General features: G+C 48.5%; 1 protein-coding gene and 1 long non-coding RNA gene across 4 annotated transcripts in view; one reads left to right on the top strand and one right to left on the bottom strand.

Moving 5' to 3' along the window:
- The window catches only part of Shisa9 (shisa family member 9), a 297781-nt gene extending 293666 nt beyond the window's left edge, over positions 1–4115 (bottom strand). For both annotated transcript variants that reach the window (XM_040730667.1, XM_040730668.1), the window contains exon 1: positions 3071–4115. In XM_040730667.1, coding sequence (XP_040586601.1) covers positions 3071–3633 — 563 coding nt within the window. In that variant the 5' untranslated portion in view covers positions 3634–4115. The remainder of the gene's footprint in view (positions 1–3070) is intronic.
- A 93-nt stretch (positions 4116–4208) lies between these two features.
- The window catches only part of LOC121133831, a 100189-nt gene continuing 88872 nt past the window's right edge, over positions 4209–15525 (top strand). For both annotated transcript variants that reach the window (XR_005870832.1, XR_005870831.1), the window contains exon 1: positions 4209–4351. This is a non-coding gene — a long non-coding RNA (uncharacterized LOC121133831). The remainder of the gene's footprint in view (positions 4352–15525) is intronic.

Genomic DNA, 15525 nt, shown 5'->3' with positions numbered 1-15525 from the left:
GGAAAACACAAGTTTCCTGGACACCAGGATGAGGTGCCAGAGGAACACCACCACCCTCATGTCCTTGACCAGGTGCTTCCCAGGCAACATAAGAACAAACCCATGTCTGCATCCTGCAGCTCCTAACAGACACTAAGAGGCTATGGCTGGCAGGCGAACTTCACCTGGAATGTGCCTCACCTCAGAGCAGCCTTTTTGCTACTAAGCTTGGGGCACTGGCCCCTGTGGAGGATCTTAGCACCATAAGGCAAGAGCTAATGAGCCTTTGCCAGACTGGGTTCCAAATGATTAAGTACAAAAGCAGCACGTGATGCCTCCCGAGGGACCTGGGGCAGCCCGGGTGCCACAGGAAGGTTATACAAGTGGGGAAAACAAGCCACAGAACGCAAAAAGACTCACACTGCTCCCCGCTGTTCTCTTGGGTTAACCCTGAGCTTCCCATCTTTGTAAAATATTTCAAAACTCAAGGCCAGTGTTTCTCCTGGATCTCATATTCACTGAAAGAGGGTGCTAAAGAAGACGTCTGGGGCCCACTCCAGGCATACTGACTCTCAGTCTCCAAAGCAAGGATTGAAATTTTGCACCTTGGGAAGCTCCCCAGATTCTGATGCTGGGCCTAAAAGCATATGACTCGGGTACAAGCGAGTTCAACCCAGTATTACTATGGGCGACTGCACAATTGTCTCCTAATTGTGTGACTCTGAGCACAGCCACTTTACCTGTGCCATGACTTTCTCCTATGTAAACAGGGAATTAAAGTAGCAGCTGTCTCATAAGCTTGCTGGGAGAACTGAGTTTTCACACACACACACACACACACACACACACACACACACACACACACACACCCCTCACAATCCCTGGCACCTAGCCCTGGGCTCAGCAGGTGTTCATTCTTTTCCCTTCACAGAATCACCCAGAGCTTTGCCAGCCCAATGGTACTTGGCTCCCACTCCACATTCTAATTTAAAGTCAAAGTGCCCCCCCCAACAAGGACTTTAAGCAGTACAGGTGGTCTCAAACAGCAGCAAGCTTGAAAAGCATGCCTAAGAAGCTGCCAGTAACATAATCAAGTCCTCTGCCTTTCCAAAGTCAGGCATTCACTGCATTCTAGAAGCCCAACTGTTTCTAGGAAGAGTGAGTAAAGTGATGCTATGCCAGACCTGGGTAGTCCTGGATGTTGCCCCTAAACAGACCTTGCCTAGAACTTGCAGAAAAACTGGAGTCAATGCCTCCAAAAGATCTGCCCAAGATGTGGCATTAGGACAGGTTCAACCAGAGAACCCAATCTAAGGAAACTTGAAGCTGAGGCATAGATGTCTCCCACAGATCTGCAAACAGTAGCTCTCTTGTCACCAAATCCCAAAAAGGGAGACTTGAGAACCTAGAAGAAAAGGCATGGTGGAGATTTCAGCCCCAGTTTAGGTGTCAGCAAGGCAACATACCTGTGTCTGGGCACTAGCTCCCTACATAGCAACACACTTGTCACAGATATGCATCCATGTTTCACCCTCACCCTAACAATGACATGGAGACTTCTGTGGATGAGGCTCTCCTTAAGAGAACCCACCTGGAAGCTGGAGTTAGTTGACAGGGCACCTTGGGGTAGCAGGAGATAGACTGAGCCAGTGCCTTACTCTTTTGGAACTGGTTTCTTGGACCCCCTGGAAGGTTACTTTTATGCCCCAGGACCACACCATCTACCTAGACCTCCCCACTAACCCAAACTTATCAGACCTTCCCCACCTTCCCCTCCAAATCTCTTCTCTCTGAGAAAAGAAGAACTCATTGGATACTCTTCCACATATAAATAGAAAAATAATTACTAGTGAGGTGATGTTCCTTCGCCTATTTTTGGTGGGTCTCTTTGTTCAGATTTTTTAGGCAAGTACATGGATCAAATGCACGAACAATCACGCATACACACACACACACACACACACACACAGGCACACACGCACATGCACATGCACACAAGCGCGCGCACATGCCCGCACACACAAGGACCCCAGTGCGGGGTGGGGGTAGGAGTAGATTGGAGGGTGATGAGAACACAGTGACTTCAATGCCCAGACTCAAAGTCGGCTTTCGCTCCAGCCATCCAGCTGTCAGTTGTCAGCGGGCCCTTGTGGTAGTTCGTTCTCCTTTGGTGTCTTTGCCCAGACCTCATACTAACCCCTCATCTTTCCCCTGGGGCTGGGCTCAAGTCTGAATCCTTCTCCTCCGAAGTTATTGAGTTCTGGGAATCAATTTAGACACTCGGGAAAGGGGTTAAACAAAAAGGCAAAAAGCTCTCCATTAATCCCCAAATGCTTTCTCCCATCTGCTGAGACTTTGCCCGTGTTGGGACTTGCATAATAAAGGGAAAGGCAAAGTTGACGAATCAAGGTGCTTGGAAGGTGGAGGAGGGTGGCCTCGGAGGCAGCTCCAACCCAGGCAAGGGCGCGCAGCGTTGTGATGGCCGCTGCATAAAGATAGATGGTGAAGGAGAAAATGACCAAGGGGAGAGATTATGTTCCAATCAGGGGCCATCAAAGCCCTGAGAAAGCAAAGCGGCCGGCTCCAAGGAGGCTTTTGTGCTCACTCCCTCCACGCACTCGCCCTCTCCTTTGCTTCATTTTCGCTAGGGTACGAGTTACAGGAGGCACTCACTCCTTTCCCCCTTCCTCCCCCACACACGCACACGAGGGATCACACCCTCCCCCTCCCTTGTCAAGTTTGCCTGCCTCTGTTTACCTAGAGAGGAGCATTTAGAATCAATGGATCATCTCCCCCCCAAACCCAAGAGTTTGGAGACCCGGTTGTGTTTAAAGTCCCACCACCATCTCTGGTGAGGGGGAAAAGCAAGTGGGTGAGGGGGGAAGAGACCCTCCCCTTTTACACTTGGCGTTCACCCCCCACCTGTGTTAAGCTCAATGCCTCTGTTCCATACTGCAAGCGAAAGTTGTTGTCCTGGTGACATTCCCCAATCGGGAATCTTGGGGTGGGGAGAACTATGGCTAGGGATGCTGGGCTGGGAGGGAAAGGAAAGTGGACCCATAGAGGAGGGCGAAGGGGGGGGGCAGCCCACCTGGACATGTGTTCCCTTTGGGGCCGGTGTGCTTTCTCCAGCCCCAGCTTGGTGAAGATGCCCACCAGCACCATGACAGCCACCACCCCGCAGATGATGTAGACGATCAGATTGGTCTTGTCCTTGGTGGGGTCGTGCAGAGGGTCATCCTTACGCGCTGGGGGCTTGCCGGTGTTGAGCCAGAGCGGCGTGTCGTAGTTGGTACAGGTGCTCTGGTTCAGTCGCCGCTTCTTAAACGTGCAGCAGAACCGGAAGCCACAAGTCCCGCAGCAAAAGATGAAGTCGCCCGAGCTGCAGTTGAACGGTGGGTCCCACTGGCCCATGACATCGAAGTATCCCCGACAGGAGTCCGGCGTGGGCGCCCGAGTCGGCGGTGCGTCGGATCCCCCGACGCCCTCACCGGCCTCTCCCGAGGCGGCCCCGGAGCGGTTGCCCCCTGTGAGCAGCAGCACGCCGCCCAGTTGCGCCAGCTGCCCGTGCCCAGCTCTCTCCTGCGCCCGGCACACGCGGGCGCACAGCTCGGTGAGGAAGCAGCCAAGGAGCAGCCGGAGGACTCGGCGCATCGTGTCTCCCAGACTGGGCAGGAGCGCTCGGCCGCCGCTGGAGTCGCTGCCGCCGCCTCTGGACGCGCGGCCGAAGCTGCCGAGGCTGCTGGCGGGGGGCTGCGGGCCGCCGCTGGCCGCACATGCAGGGAGGCGGCGCGGGGCGCTCGGTGGTCGGCGGCCACTGCGCTCGGCTCAGCCTGCGTTCGCCTCCAGCGCGACGCGCGCTGAGGAAGGGGGCTGGCCGGGGAGGAGCGCGCCGGGGCCGGGCGGGGACGAAGCTAGAGCGCAGGCCAGCGCGGGGTGCAGGTCCTGCGGGCCACCGGGGGAGGTGGGGGCGGAGAACCGGGGAGAGTCCAGTCGGTGTGTCCGTAACTCCGCCTGCCGCCCGGGACTCGGCTCCCACGTTCGCTCGCTCGCAGGATGCTCTTCACCTCTCCAGCTCGCCAAGTGCGCTGGAGAGAGCGAAGCGACACTTGTGGAATGAAGGGAGGGCCGGAGGGAAGGGGGAAGGGCGGGTAGAGCAGGCGCGCGGGGGGAGGGGGCGGGCGCGATCTCGAAAGGGGCGGGGGCGCGGAAAGAGGTGGCTCGGGCGGGCGGGGGCGAGAGGGGGGCGTGCAGAGAGTGCTCTGGTAGGAGCAATGAGCTCCGCAGCCTCTAGGTTCGGGAGAGCAGCTCGGATTTCCCAGAAGATGGAGAGAACCGCGGCCGGGACCTCTGTCACCCTCTCGGGAGAAAGGTGCGGCTCACTCCCCAAGCAAGGGCTCAGAGGTGGCTCTGCCCTCGGCTTCTCCTCCCCCCCCCCCCCCCCCGAGGTGCGTGCGCAGGAGCTGCGGTTGCAATCTGTCGATCAGGGAAGGGGTGACTCGGGGAGAATTGGGACAGACTAGGTGGCTTGCACACTCTGACACACTGGATGCAGTATAGACAGAATTGTCCTCCCACTCCCGGGCGAGCGTTACTGCCTTGGGATGCACCCTCCCGCCTGGCGCGAACCCGGGATGGTTTGAGTCCTTGGACAGAGAAGAAAGAGGCTGAACTGGGAAGGTGGGTCAAGTGCCCAGCCCCTGGGCTGTGGTTAGCACCCCAGAAGAGGGGCATAGGAACTCATTAAAGAAGCCCCAGGGTCTGAGGAGGTGGCCAGTGGATAAAGCCAAGGCAAATGGCTCGTGCTGGAAGGTGTCTCCCAGGAACTCGCCTAGCCCCTAAGACCTGCAGCTTTCTGTCCCTCTTCGCCTCCGCAGCGTTCTCTGAGCTCCACAGGAGGGCACACGGCGGCGCCTCCTCTGCGCTGGCAGTTTTGGCGCAGCGCAAGGCCTGAGCATGCATCCTCAGTCACCCTGTCTTTCCTGCAGCCTGTGAGACTGTCTCCACAGCAGGCTCTCCCTGTCCCCTCAGAGGCCCCTTCCCCGACATCCTCACAGAGCTTGCTTCCTTGCCTCCCAACATCTCTTCTCAGCCTTTCCAAATCCTCTCTCTCTCTCTCTCTCTCTCTGTCTCTCTCTGTCTCTCTCTCTGTCTCTCTCTCTCTGTCTCTCTCTCTCTCTCTCTCTCTCTCTCTCTCTCTCTCTCTCTCTCCCTCCCTCCCTCCCTCCCTCCCTCTCTCCCTCCCTCCCTCCTAGTGGATTCCTCTGAACCAGCCATAGGCCCCTCTCCCATTTCTCCCACTTCTTCCTGTCCTGTTTGAATTTGACTCCAGTAGTCCCTAAAACAGGATTCGCATCAAAGCTGCTAAGCTAAATTTATATCCGATACACCCTGACGTTTTGGTTTTTTAATTGTGCTAACTAAGTATGCTCTTTGCAGTGGGCTGGATGATTCCCTGGGAAATAATGCTCTCAGTGCCCTCTTCTCTATTTGGCTTCAGCTGCAGGACTCTTTGGGGCCATTTTCAAAGTACCAAGAAGTTGGGCCACCTGTAAAAATGTTATGTTGGGATCCCCTTAATTGGAAAATTGTGGGAGGGTTTATAGGGACTGTGGGGCAAGTTTTCTCCAAATCAAAGAGTTTGGCTAAGCTCCCCCTTCCTTTGATTTGAGTAAAAGGCACCTTTTGCTGTTTGGAATAAGATTTACAAATGCAACCCAGGGCCACCTTGGTAGACTACACCAGGCCTTAGAGCCAAGACTGACTGCTGTAGAATGTACTCCATCCCACCCACCCCAATTCATCAGCTTCCTCACAACAAGAGGACAGACTGGGTGGGAGGTACCCACACCTGCTGCCCCCTTGTCCCATCTCGTAAACACTGGCATTGGTGTGGGAGCTGAGAGCAATGGACATTTATCTGTGGCTTGCAGCATAGCCCCTCAGCTTCCTTTTATTAAAAATCAGTAATTAACTGAGTACCAGACAACCTGGGGGCTTGTGGAGGAACCGCTGGGCTCAGTGGCCCCATTAACTTTCTGCCTCTTGGTTAATATTATCTTCCCAACAGCAGCATAGAGAAACTGTCTTAGCCACAAAGCAATGAAAGAAGCCACCCAGGGTAGTTAGTGGAGTGAATACTAGAATTGACATTTGTTTCAAGAAATCTGCTTCCAAAGCCTGTGGCCTTCTTGTGCCTTCTTCACAGACACTCAATTCAACTTCTATTATATATTTCTTAATGTCTCCAAGCACTGCCATGTAAATAACATGACTGGAAGGACTGTGGTTGTCTGTGTTCCCCAGCACATAGACAAAAGTTAGCTATGAGCTATGCTAGCTAATTGTTTAGTTATTTGAGATTTTTAACAAGTTGTGAATCAGGAGAGTGCTTACCATAAAAGCATGAGGACCTGAGTTCAATCCCCAGAGCCTACATGAGAAGGCAGAGCATGATGGACACACTTGCAGTCCCAGTGATGGAGAAGTGAGACAGGCAGATTGACCTGACCTACCTGTGGATCTCCAAACAATGAGAAAAGTAGTACTTCTCTTAAACACCAAGATGGAGGGGCTGGGGAAATGGTTGAGCAGTTAAGAACCCCTACTCTCGCAGAGGATTCAGGTATGGGTCTCCGGACCCACATCAGGTGACTTACATAACCTACAATTCCAGTACTGGAGTATGTGAAACTCTGCCTCCACAGAAACCTGCATGCCCTTGGTAAACACAAATTCACACACACAGACAAACATATATGCACATGAAAGATAAATCTTTTAAAAATTACCTCTTAAGGAATGACACTTAAGGGTGTCATTTGGCCTCAACATGCACTGGTACACATGCATACCAGCACCCACAGGAGCACACGCATGCACATACACACACACTATTGTAAGATTTGGGGACTTTAAGACTCTTTGAAACATGGTTTTTAAATACCTTAGGCAAACTCTGGATGGGAAAGTCCACTTCGAGACCTGCCTATGGTCTCAGAATGAGCCCCTGTATTCAAGACTTTGACTCATGGCTGCTGCTCCAGCTTTAATTAACAGAGACTGCCCCCTGTTTGCAACAAGGAAACTGCAGGAGCTGTGCTTCAGAAGGAAGCAGCCTGAGATCCACCCTGCCCACCCTCTCCTGGAAGAACCCTAAGCCTCCTCCAGTTCTCCAGGAGCTTTCCCCTGACTCGGTTCCCTCCCTAACTTCAGTGACTGTGCCTGTGCTTGTGCCTGCTGGGATTGCCTCAGTCTGTGTGCCAAGCCTTTGAAAAATATTTAGGAGAATCATCTTTATTCTCTTCACTCTTCAAAGGAAGGGAAAAATGTTCATTTTCTCTGGACACATCAAATTAGCAAGTATAGCTACTACCTCCTGGTAGGGGTATAATTGTTGGGCACACATGACTAAAAGGGCATTTCTTTTAAGGCTTCTATGTGTGTGTGGGGGGTTTATAAAATCGCTCACTGACCCGGCAAGTTCATGGACAAGGAAAAATCACATCATATCTCTCCACAAAACCACTTACAAAAATGAATCCATGTGAACATGTCACAAGGAAATGCACAGCCCTTTATGAAATTGTCTTTTCTAAGAAAGAGATGAAGATGCTATGGTTTTGCAACGGGCCTTTTTAATATTGAAAGAGAATCTCTTTTGCTCTGGCCTCAATTTTTTCAGGCTATAGTACCCACTGCAACAAGCACGCAATTGTACCCACTAACAATCAAAGAGGGGGAGCTAGCAGAAGAAAGGATGTAGGCTGCCTGGCACTACCTTGAAACCAGTGTTTAAAAGCCATGCAACAAATTAAATTATCTGCACTGTGGCCCCTGCCTGAATGAGTTGTTTGTTAATCTTCCCCATCAGGTGGCTTTTAAGGTTTCAAAGAGGTTTCCAAGCAACTGTTAGCCTTGAGGGGAAAGAAGGGAGAGATGGCACAGAGGCAAATTGTAGCAAGCCTCTCATGCTTCCAGAAACACATATTTGATGGATTTTATTCTCCGTGTCTGGAGAGGTAAAGAAGCCTCACAGAAGAAGCAGGTCAACACTATGGTTTCCCCACCACAGATATTTCACTTGTCAGTAGTGTCTTGCTTGTTTGAATATGTGTGAGAAAAGAAAGCACATCCTCCAAATGAATTCATAGGCAGAGGTGCAGTTGATTCTTCCAAACTCACTAATGTAATGTCAATTTAAGAAAAATACACACACCATAGTATTTACAACAAAGAAAAGAAAATGGAATTTCTGGTGTGAAACCCAGAGCTGGGATGTGGGACTTTGGTTTCAGACTGTTTTTCCTGGTCTTGGCACCATTGTCATTTGGAAGTGGGTACACCTGTATCATGGGGACATCCTATGCACTGTGGGACATTTGACTGTATTGTTAACCCCTACCCACCAGTTGCCAGTATCACCATGCCCTTACGACGTTGTAACAACTAAACGTTTGATGGGCATTTCCAAATGTCTGCTAGAGGGCAAAATGAAAACCAATTAAAAACCATGATCATGATATTATGTTTACATTCAAGTCCCAGCTCTTTCTGGCTGGAGGTCTTTTGAAACTTGAAATGATTTTGTGTGGGGGTCAGTGAGACAAGGTTTCATTATGTAGCTCAGGTTGGCTTTAAACTCCTGTTTTCAAGTAAGTTGCTTAATCTTTCCAAGATTTGGTTTTCTCTTCTACCAAATAAGGGTAATAATGATGCCTAAGCCAGGTGTAGCAAGCTCATGGGCTGTAGTGTAAGCACTCAGAAGGCTGAAGCAGGATCATGAGTTCAGGGCTAGACTGGACTATATAGCAAGACCGTGTTTCAACAACAAAAAAAGAGCAAACGAAGAATGATCTCTTTCTCCAAGAATGCCAAGACCCTAGACACTTTGTATTGTGATAGGCAATGTGATTGGAGACTCTGAAGTACTTCAAGAGCGCTCTTTAAAATGTAAGGGTGCAAGATGTCAAGGCTATATAGAACTCAGGAGGTGGAGCCTGGACCGTCCCCTCCAGCATTATGCAGTCTCTAGAGAAGGTATACAGTACAGAGACTGAGGTGGGACCTCCGTATGCAAAGGAACCCTACATTTAGAGTGAGTCCTGCAGATGCCTTTGAAGTTTGACGTGATGGTGTGAGACAGGGATTCTCTGTGTAATTCAGGCCAGCTTTAAGCTTACCTTCCTCCTGCCTCAGCCTTCCAAGGGCTGCCATTGCATGTGTAAACCAAGCCCAGCCTCAGAGCAATTTTTGAGCAAAAGGCCCAGCACTTTCATTTTACAGAAATGGGGGCCGAATTTATAGACGAGTGGAAAAGAGCATGTGAGGAGGAGGATTAGCAAAGACCAGAATAGGAACAAATATCAACATTATGGAACCCATTATTTTGTATGCTCTTTTTTAAAAACTATATAAAAAAACTAAATGTTGTTTAGCTCTGGTAGACGGGAGAGGAGGCTTCCCAGAGCTGGTGACATTTAATCAGCCATCAGTTAAGGTATGTCCGCATTCACAAGAGCACTGCAGGACCACACTGCCACCGACACAAGCACGATGTGGATGGGTGGAGGTCTCCACTGGTCCCTAAAATGCCAAGGTAAGCCTGAGGAAATGTGCTAGGTAAGCACCTGCTTTGGGTGCTGCACGTTGTATTCATGCTGCACTTCACTACCAGAAATTAGTGTTGTGTTTATCAGAATTTGTATAAATGAATGAGTGCTTTTAAAATTCTTCTAATGTGTTGTCATGCACATCCACGTGTGTGCAGGTGTGAACATCCGTAACATCCATGTGTATGTGCGTGAGGAGACCAGAGGACAGCACTGGGTATCACTCTTCAGGTGCTGCCCACCTTGGGCTCTCTCTCTCTCTCTCTCTCTCTCTCTCTCTCTCTCTCTCTCTCTCTCTCTCTCTCTCTCTCTGTGTGTGTGTGTGTGTGATGTGTATGTATGTATGTGGTGTGTGTGGTGTGTGTATATATATGTGTGTGTGGTGTGTGTATATGTGATTTGTGTATGCATATGTGTGTGTGTGTGGTGTGTGTGTATGTGTAGTGTGTGTGCCCATGCATGCACATGTGTGTAAGTCTGACATTGATGCCAGGATTCTCTCTACCTTACTGCTTGAGCGCTGATCTCACAGCTACGCCCAGAGCTCCCCAATCTATCTGGTCTGTTTAGCCAGCTTGTTTTTGGGATCCTTTGTTTCTGCACCCCAAAAGTCAGGACTGTGGTCAGGTCACACGCCTACCCAGAATTTATGTGGGACCAGGGGATCCAAACTCCACTCCTCACATTTGTGTGGCTAGCACTTTAACCACTGAGCCCTCCAGACCCTTGCTTTGTTTTTCAAGACATAGTCTTATACTGGGACCCAGGCCTCTTGGACTAGGCTACGCTAGCTTGCGTATCCTTGAAAATACTAACATGGAAATATTAGTAAAACTGTTCATTGAAGTTAAAGATCCCAAATTTTGTTTGTAGCAGGCAGATCCTGACTCCTAAGTTAAGAGACTGACAGTGGCTTTTGTTCACAAGTTGTAAATGGAAGCAATTATCTGAATAATTGAAGTTCCTCCAATTGTTCCATGAAGCCGAAATAGCTGTGGGGATCATTAAAATAATGAGATATGTCCCCAGGAATAAGATAAGATGAAATCCCCACAGCTGTGTCATCTGCAGGCTTATGGCAGGTCACCAGTCAGTTCTCACCATTTAACAAATCACCCCCCAAAGCTTGCAGCTTTGCGAACTCACTCATTGAATGGACAGTTCTTCAGGTGGGACCTTGGGTTGGTCTTGCCAAGATGCCTTTTCTGGACTTGGACAGGCTCACTCCAGCATTTGTTATGGATAGCCAGGCTGGCAGGTGCTGCGTGGCCCCTTTCTGCTTGCCAAAGTGAACCAGAAAGCCTGTACAGAGTCCAAGGGTGCAGAAATGTACAGTGCTTGACTTGGAAGAGCTACAGAGTTACACAAAGGAGGTGTGCATATATGTAATGGCTATAGCTGTTACTAGGATCAGCCTCTACCTGTCACTGCATACCCACAAGGCTGCCTGGCCACTGGGATTCTGTCATTGGCAGAACTGCAAGTTGCTATGTTAAATAAAGTAAGCCAGACTCAGAAAAATTGTCACATTTTCTCATATATGTGGAAATTATCTATACTAGAAAATTCCAGGCACTAATATACTCACATGTGTCCTAGCAGTAGATAGGGAGGTCTTGGATGCCATAGTGTCTTAACTTCTCTTAGTCACCAAATTCATTTAATTCTCTGTAGATATTAATCAAAACTTCAATTCCCTTTGCCTCCCCCTCCTTTCAAACCTATCTCTCCCCTCTCCTTCCCTCCCCTCCCCTCTCCTCTCCTCCCTTCTCTTCCCTTCCTTTCTCTTCTTTTCTATCACCACCCCTTAACCTCTCTTTCCCTTTCCATGGTCTCTACTGTAGCCCCAGCCCTCATCATTTTTCTCTTGATGACAATTTTGTCTCACTCTTACTATCCCTACCTTTCTTTATCTCCTCATCCCAAAGTACAATTGCCTTTTACTTACTCAGCAAGCCTCTACGAAAGGTTCACTTAGCACCAAGTGCTATGCTAGGAGCTGGACATCAGCTAGTAATGAGACACAAAACAGATGTGTTAGCCAACCTAAGTCATGTTCTATGGCAAACACTCTCAGTGGCTTAACACAACAAGTGATGACTACACCATCCTAAAATCACTTGCAGCAAGCCATGCGGAGGAAGGCGAGCACACAAAGGGTCAAGTGAAGCATTTTGGCCTCAGGACATCAGATTCCTTTACCTCAATTCAGCCCTACACATTACACAAATCTGAGAACAAAAGGAGGCTTGGAAATGTAGTCTTCTTGCGCACCCTGAGAAAGGAAGACAGCTGAATACAAAACCAGTCCTGAACCAGCAGAGACAACTGTACTATATGAAATGGATCCTGTGTGTAAACTTTCTCACCATCATGAGAGGATGCCTCACAGAAACAAATTAAGGGCCAAGTAGATGGTTTAGTGGGTAAGGTAAAATCCCCATGTAAGCATGAGGGCCTGAGCCTGGATTTCTAGCTCCCACATAAAAACTGGACATGGAGATGTATGCCTGTATTCCCAGTGTCAGGGAAGCAGAAGCAGAAAGATCCCAGGGCTTGCTGGTCAGTTCATTTATCCCAGTCAGTAAGCTTCAGTGTCTCAAAAACTAAGGTGGAGAACAATCAAGGAAGATACTCAATGGCCACTCCACGTGCATATGTGCACATGCACAGACACGCACACAGACGAATTAAAGGAAGAAAGATATATTTTGTTCACTGTTTCAGAGGGTTCAGGTCATGGTTATTTGTCCCAGGCACTTGGGTAAGGAAAGCAACATGGTATCAGGGTCACGTGGCAGAGAAGACTTTACCTCATGGCAGACAGGAAGCAGAGGATGAGGTGGGGACCAGGTACTTTCAAAGTCCCGCCTCCAGTAACTTACTTCCTCAACCTAAGTTCAGCCCCAACCGTCTTACCAGATGCAGACAAAGGATTCAACACTTGGGGGGAACAAACCATGTTCAAAACATAGCACTGTAGTAGGAGAGACAGATGCTCTGCTGGAAATGGGGCAAGGTTACACTTAGTACGACCTGGATGCAGGAAGGTAGAGTAGTAGGTGAATACCGGCTCCCAACCCTGGAACCTGAAACCTTTTACCTAGCAAGAGACCTGACAGACATAATGTAAAGCACCTGAAATGGGAAAACCAGGCTGACTTGCCCACCAGACTTCAAGAGCCATCACAGTGCCCTTCAAGAGGAATCTGCAGAAGAGATGGGAAGACATGATGCACTTTGAGAAGAGACGAATAGGACTGTGAGATATCTCAGCACTGTGATTGCCATGCTATTCAACCTCCAGAGAGGCCAATAGTAAAAATGCCTGGTTTTGCAGCACTCTCTGGTAATCCCAGCACTGTGGAGGTGGAGACAGGCAGCTATCTGACCTCAATGTCCAGCCAGCCTACCCTAATTGGTGAGCTCCAGGCCAAGTGAAAGACTCTGTCTCCAAAAAATACAAAAAAAAATCAACCAAAAAAAAAAAAAAAAAAAGAACCGAGGTGGATGGAGCCTGAGGAAAATATTCTCCATCCTAAATTATTCACTTTATGGGATGAGGAAATGTTTATGAGAGAAAATTCAGCCAAGTCTATGCCTATTTTATGCACTCTTGGGATGCCAAAAGTGTATGTGCTTGATGCTTCCTAATCCTTCATTGTGAAATTAGATCAAGGTCATGTGACAAAGACAATATCTGTCATCTACTAACCTTCCATCAGCAAGTTCATAAAGTGAAAAAATATATTAATGATTTGTTCAGTAAACAACAAAATAAGAGAATTATATCCTTCTGTCAACGGTGGGCAGGTGTTGCAGGGACATTTTCTCTGGGGAACAATAAACAAATGTCCTCATACAAAAACATTAACAAACAGAAGTTCATCATGGGGAATCAGTGAGTTTATTGGACTCATTTAAGGGGCAGGGGGGAGAGATGGAAGCGTGGGTGACTTCCAAGCAGCTGTACCACTCAGCATGAATGATGACTTCCTATAGCAGCATAGATGGTATCCTTCTCTTTAGTAACCTTCCACAGTTATATGACCCAACTGTTCCAAAGACCACAAGGTCATGTGCAGTTATGGTAGAATTACATGCAGCTGGCCAGGAGATGAAGATGGAGTGGCTGGTATCTCATATGAAGATCCCAGTGACCCTTCAAAGCTCCTTTTTCTATGACACACAGTTATCAGTCCACAGGCATGATCTCTGGGATCACTCCAAAGTAGTCTCTGATGAAGATAATGGCTGTAGTGCTCAGAGGTTAGCAGCACATGACCCAAGAAAAAGAGATGGCCCTATCTTTGAGGATAGCTGGCATGAAGACAGGGTAAGAACACAGCTATGTCTGAGTGTCATTCATTGGAGAACCCATTGATGACTCCAACTTGGAGATCAGACATTCCAGACATGTAGGAGGCATGGAGAGTTGTTTTGTTTTTGAGACAGGGTGAACATCAACTATCCTATAAATCATTTGCACAGCTCAGGTTGGCCTTTAAATTGCAACGATCCTCATGCCTCAGCCTCATGAGTAGGAGGATAACATACGTGATCCAGAGAGAGAACCTTTGAATCCGTGAGTCCAGCCAGCACAAGGCTTGACCTTGTATTTGGAATTTTAGGAGCGGATATATGAAGCCACTCTTTGTTCCCTTAAATCAAGTTGTTTTCATCAGAACTGAACAGTACTCATTTAAAAAGGCCATCTTCACACAATCACATATTTAACACACCATCTTCATACAGTCACCATACTCGGAAAATGTTGGATAAAATTCCATGATAAATCTTAGAATGTGTGGGATTCAATCAAAGAATTTAAAGAGAATACTGGCTCCTGAGTCATACCCATAGGATAGTGGACCCCAGAACTGCATTCTGGAAATACCTCACCTAAGTCCAACATCATAAGTCACAGAATTGGGATGTCTTTGTGGTACCCAGCTTTACCAAGAAGGAAGGTAGCTGTCTGACAGAGTGCTTTACCATGAGCCATAGGTCTCAGTAAGGCACACTGAATGTGTGCGAAAAACCTTGGGGAATACTTCACTTCATGATTGTAAAGAGATCTGAACACAAAACAGCAATTCAATCCTTGCAACAAGGGCAGACAGATGTGAGAAATCACACAGCTCAGAGTCTCACTGCCTCCCAAACATTAGTTATCCAAGGAGAAATGTAAATAGGAGAACTTCATTCTTCCTTTTGTGTTTAAAAGGTAGGGGTAGGGGTGTGTGTGTGTGTGTGTGTGTGTGTGTGTGTGTGTGTGTGTGTGTGTGTGTGTGTAGGGGGGAGAGACAGGGAGAGAGACAGAGACCAGAGATCAATGTCAAGTGTTTTCCTCCATCATTTCCCACTTTATTTTCTGGATCAAGAGAGTTTATTTTCACTGAGCCTGATCCACTCACTAGCTAGCTAAGGAATATCAGCAATCCAGCAAGCCTCCTGCCTCTCCAACAACAGAGTCACAGGCATGATGTCACCACACCCAGACTTTTCCATGGATGGTCTGGCCTCAATTCCTCATTGCACAATATGCAATCTGCCAACTGAACCATCCCCCTGCTCCTGCATGCTTTCTGAGTGACATGTAATTCCCATGATGAGAGAGGAGGAGGAAAAAGAGGAGGGGAAGATCTGCTGCAAGCAGAAGAGAGTAACAATGTTTTGCAAGCACAAGTCAAGCAGACGAAAGAACTTTGTGGTCCCTAGATCCAAAATCCATGTAATCTAGAGGCCCTGTAAGAGATTTGACTGAACACTCACATGTGGAGACCAGAGAGTGGCTGGGCCCACAGGAAAATGATTCTTACTAATCAGAAGTGCTGTGTGTTCATTCTGCTTCTAAAGGTGAACACCTGACTGCTTATCTGAGCGGCCACCTTCCTCTCTTCTTCCCTCCCGGGGATGCACAACAGTAGTTCAG

Source organism: Mesocricetus auratus, unplaced genomic scaffold (assembly GCF_017639785.1).
Source record: "Mesocricetus auratus isolate SY011 unplaced genomic scaffold, BCM_Maur_2.0 Super-Scaffold_100024, whole genome shotgun sequence".
Classification (NCBI taxonomy): Eukaryota; Metazoa; Chordata; class Mammalia; order Rodentia; family Cricetidae; genus Mesocricetus; species Mesocricetus auratus.
Note: the sequence above shows the minus strand (reverse complement) of the source record. Positions and strands in the feature narration are given on the sequence as shown.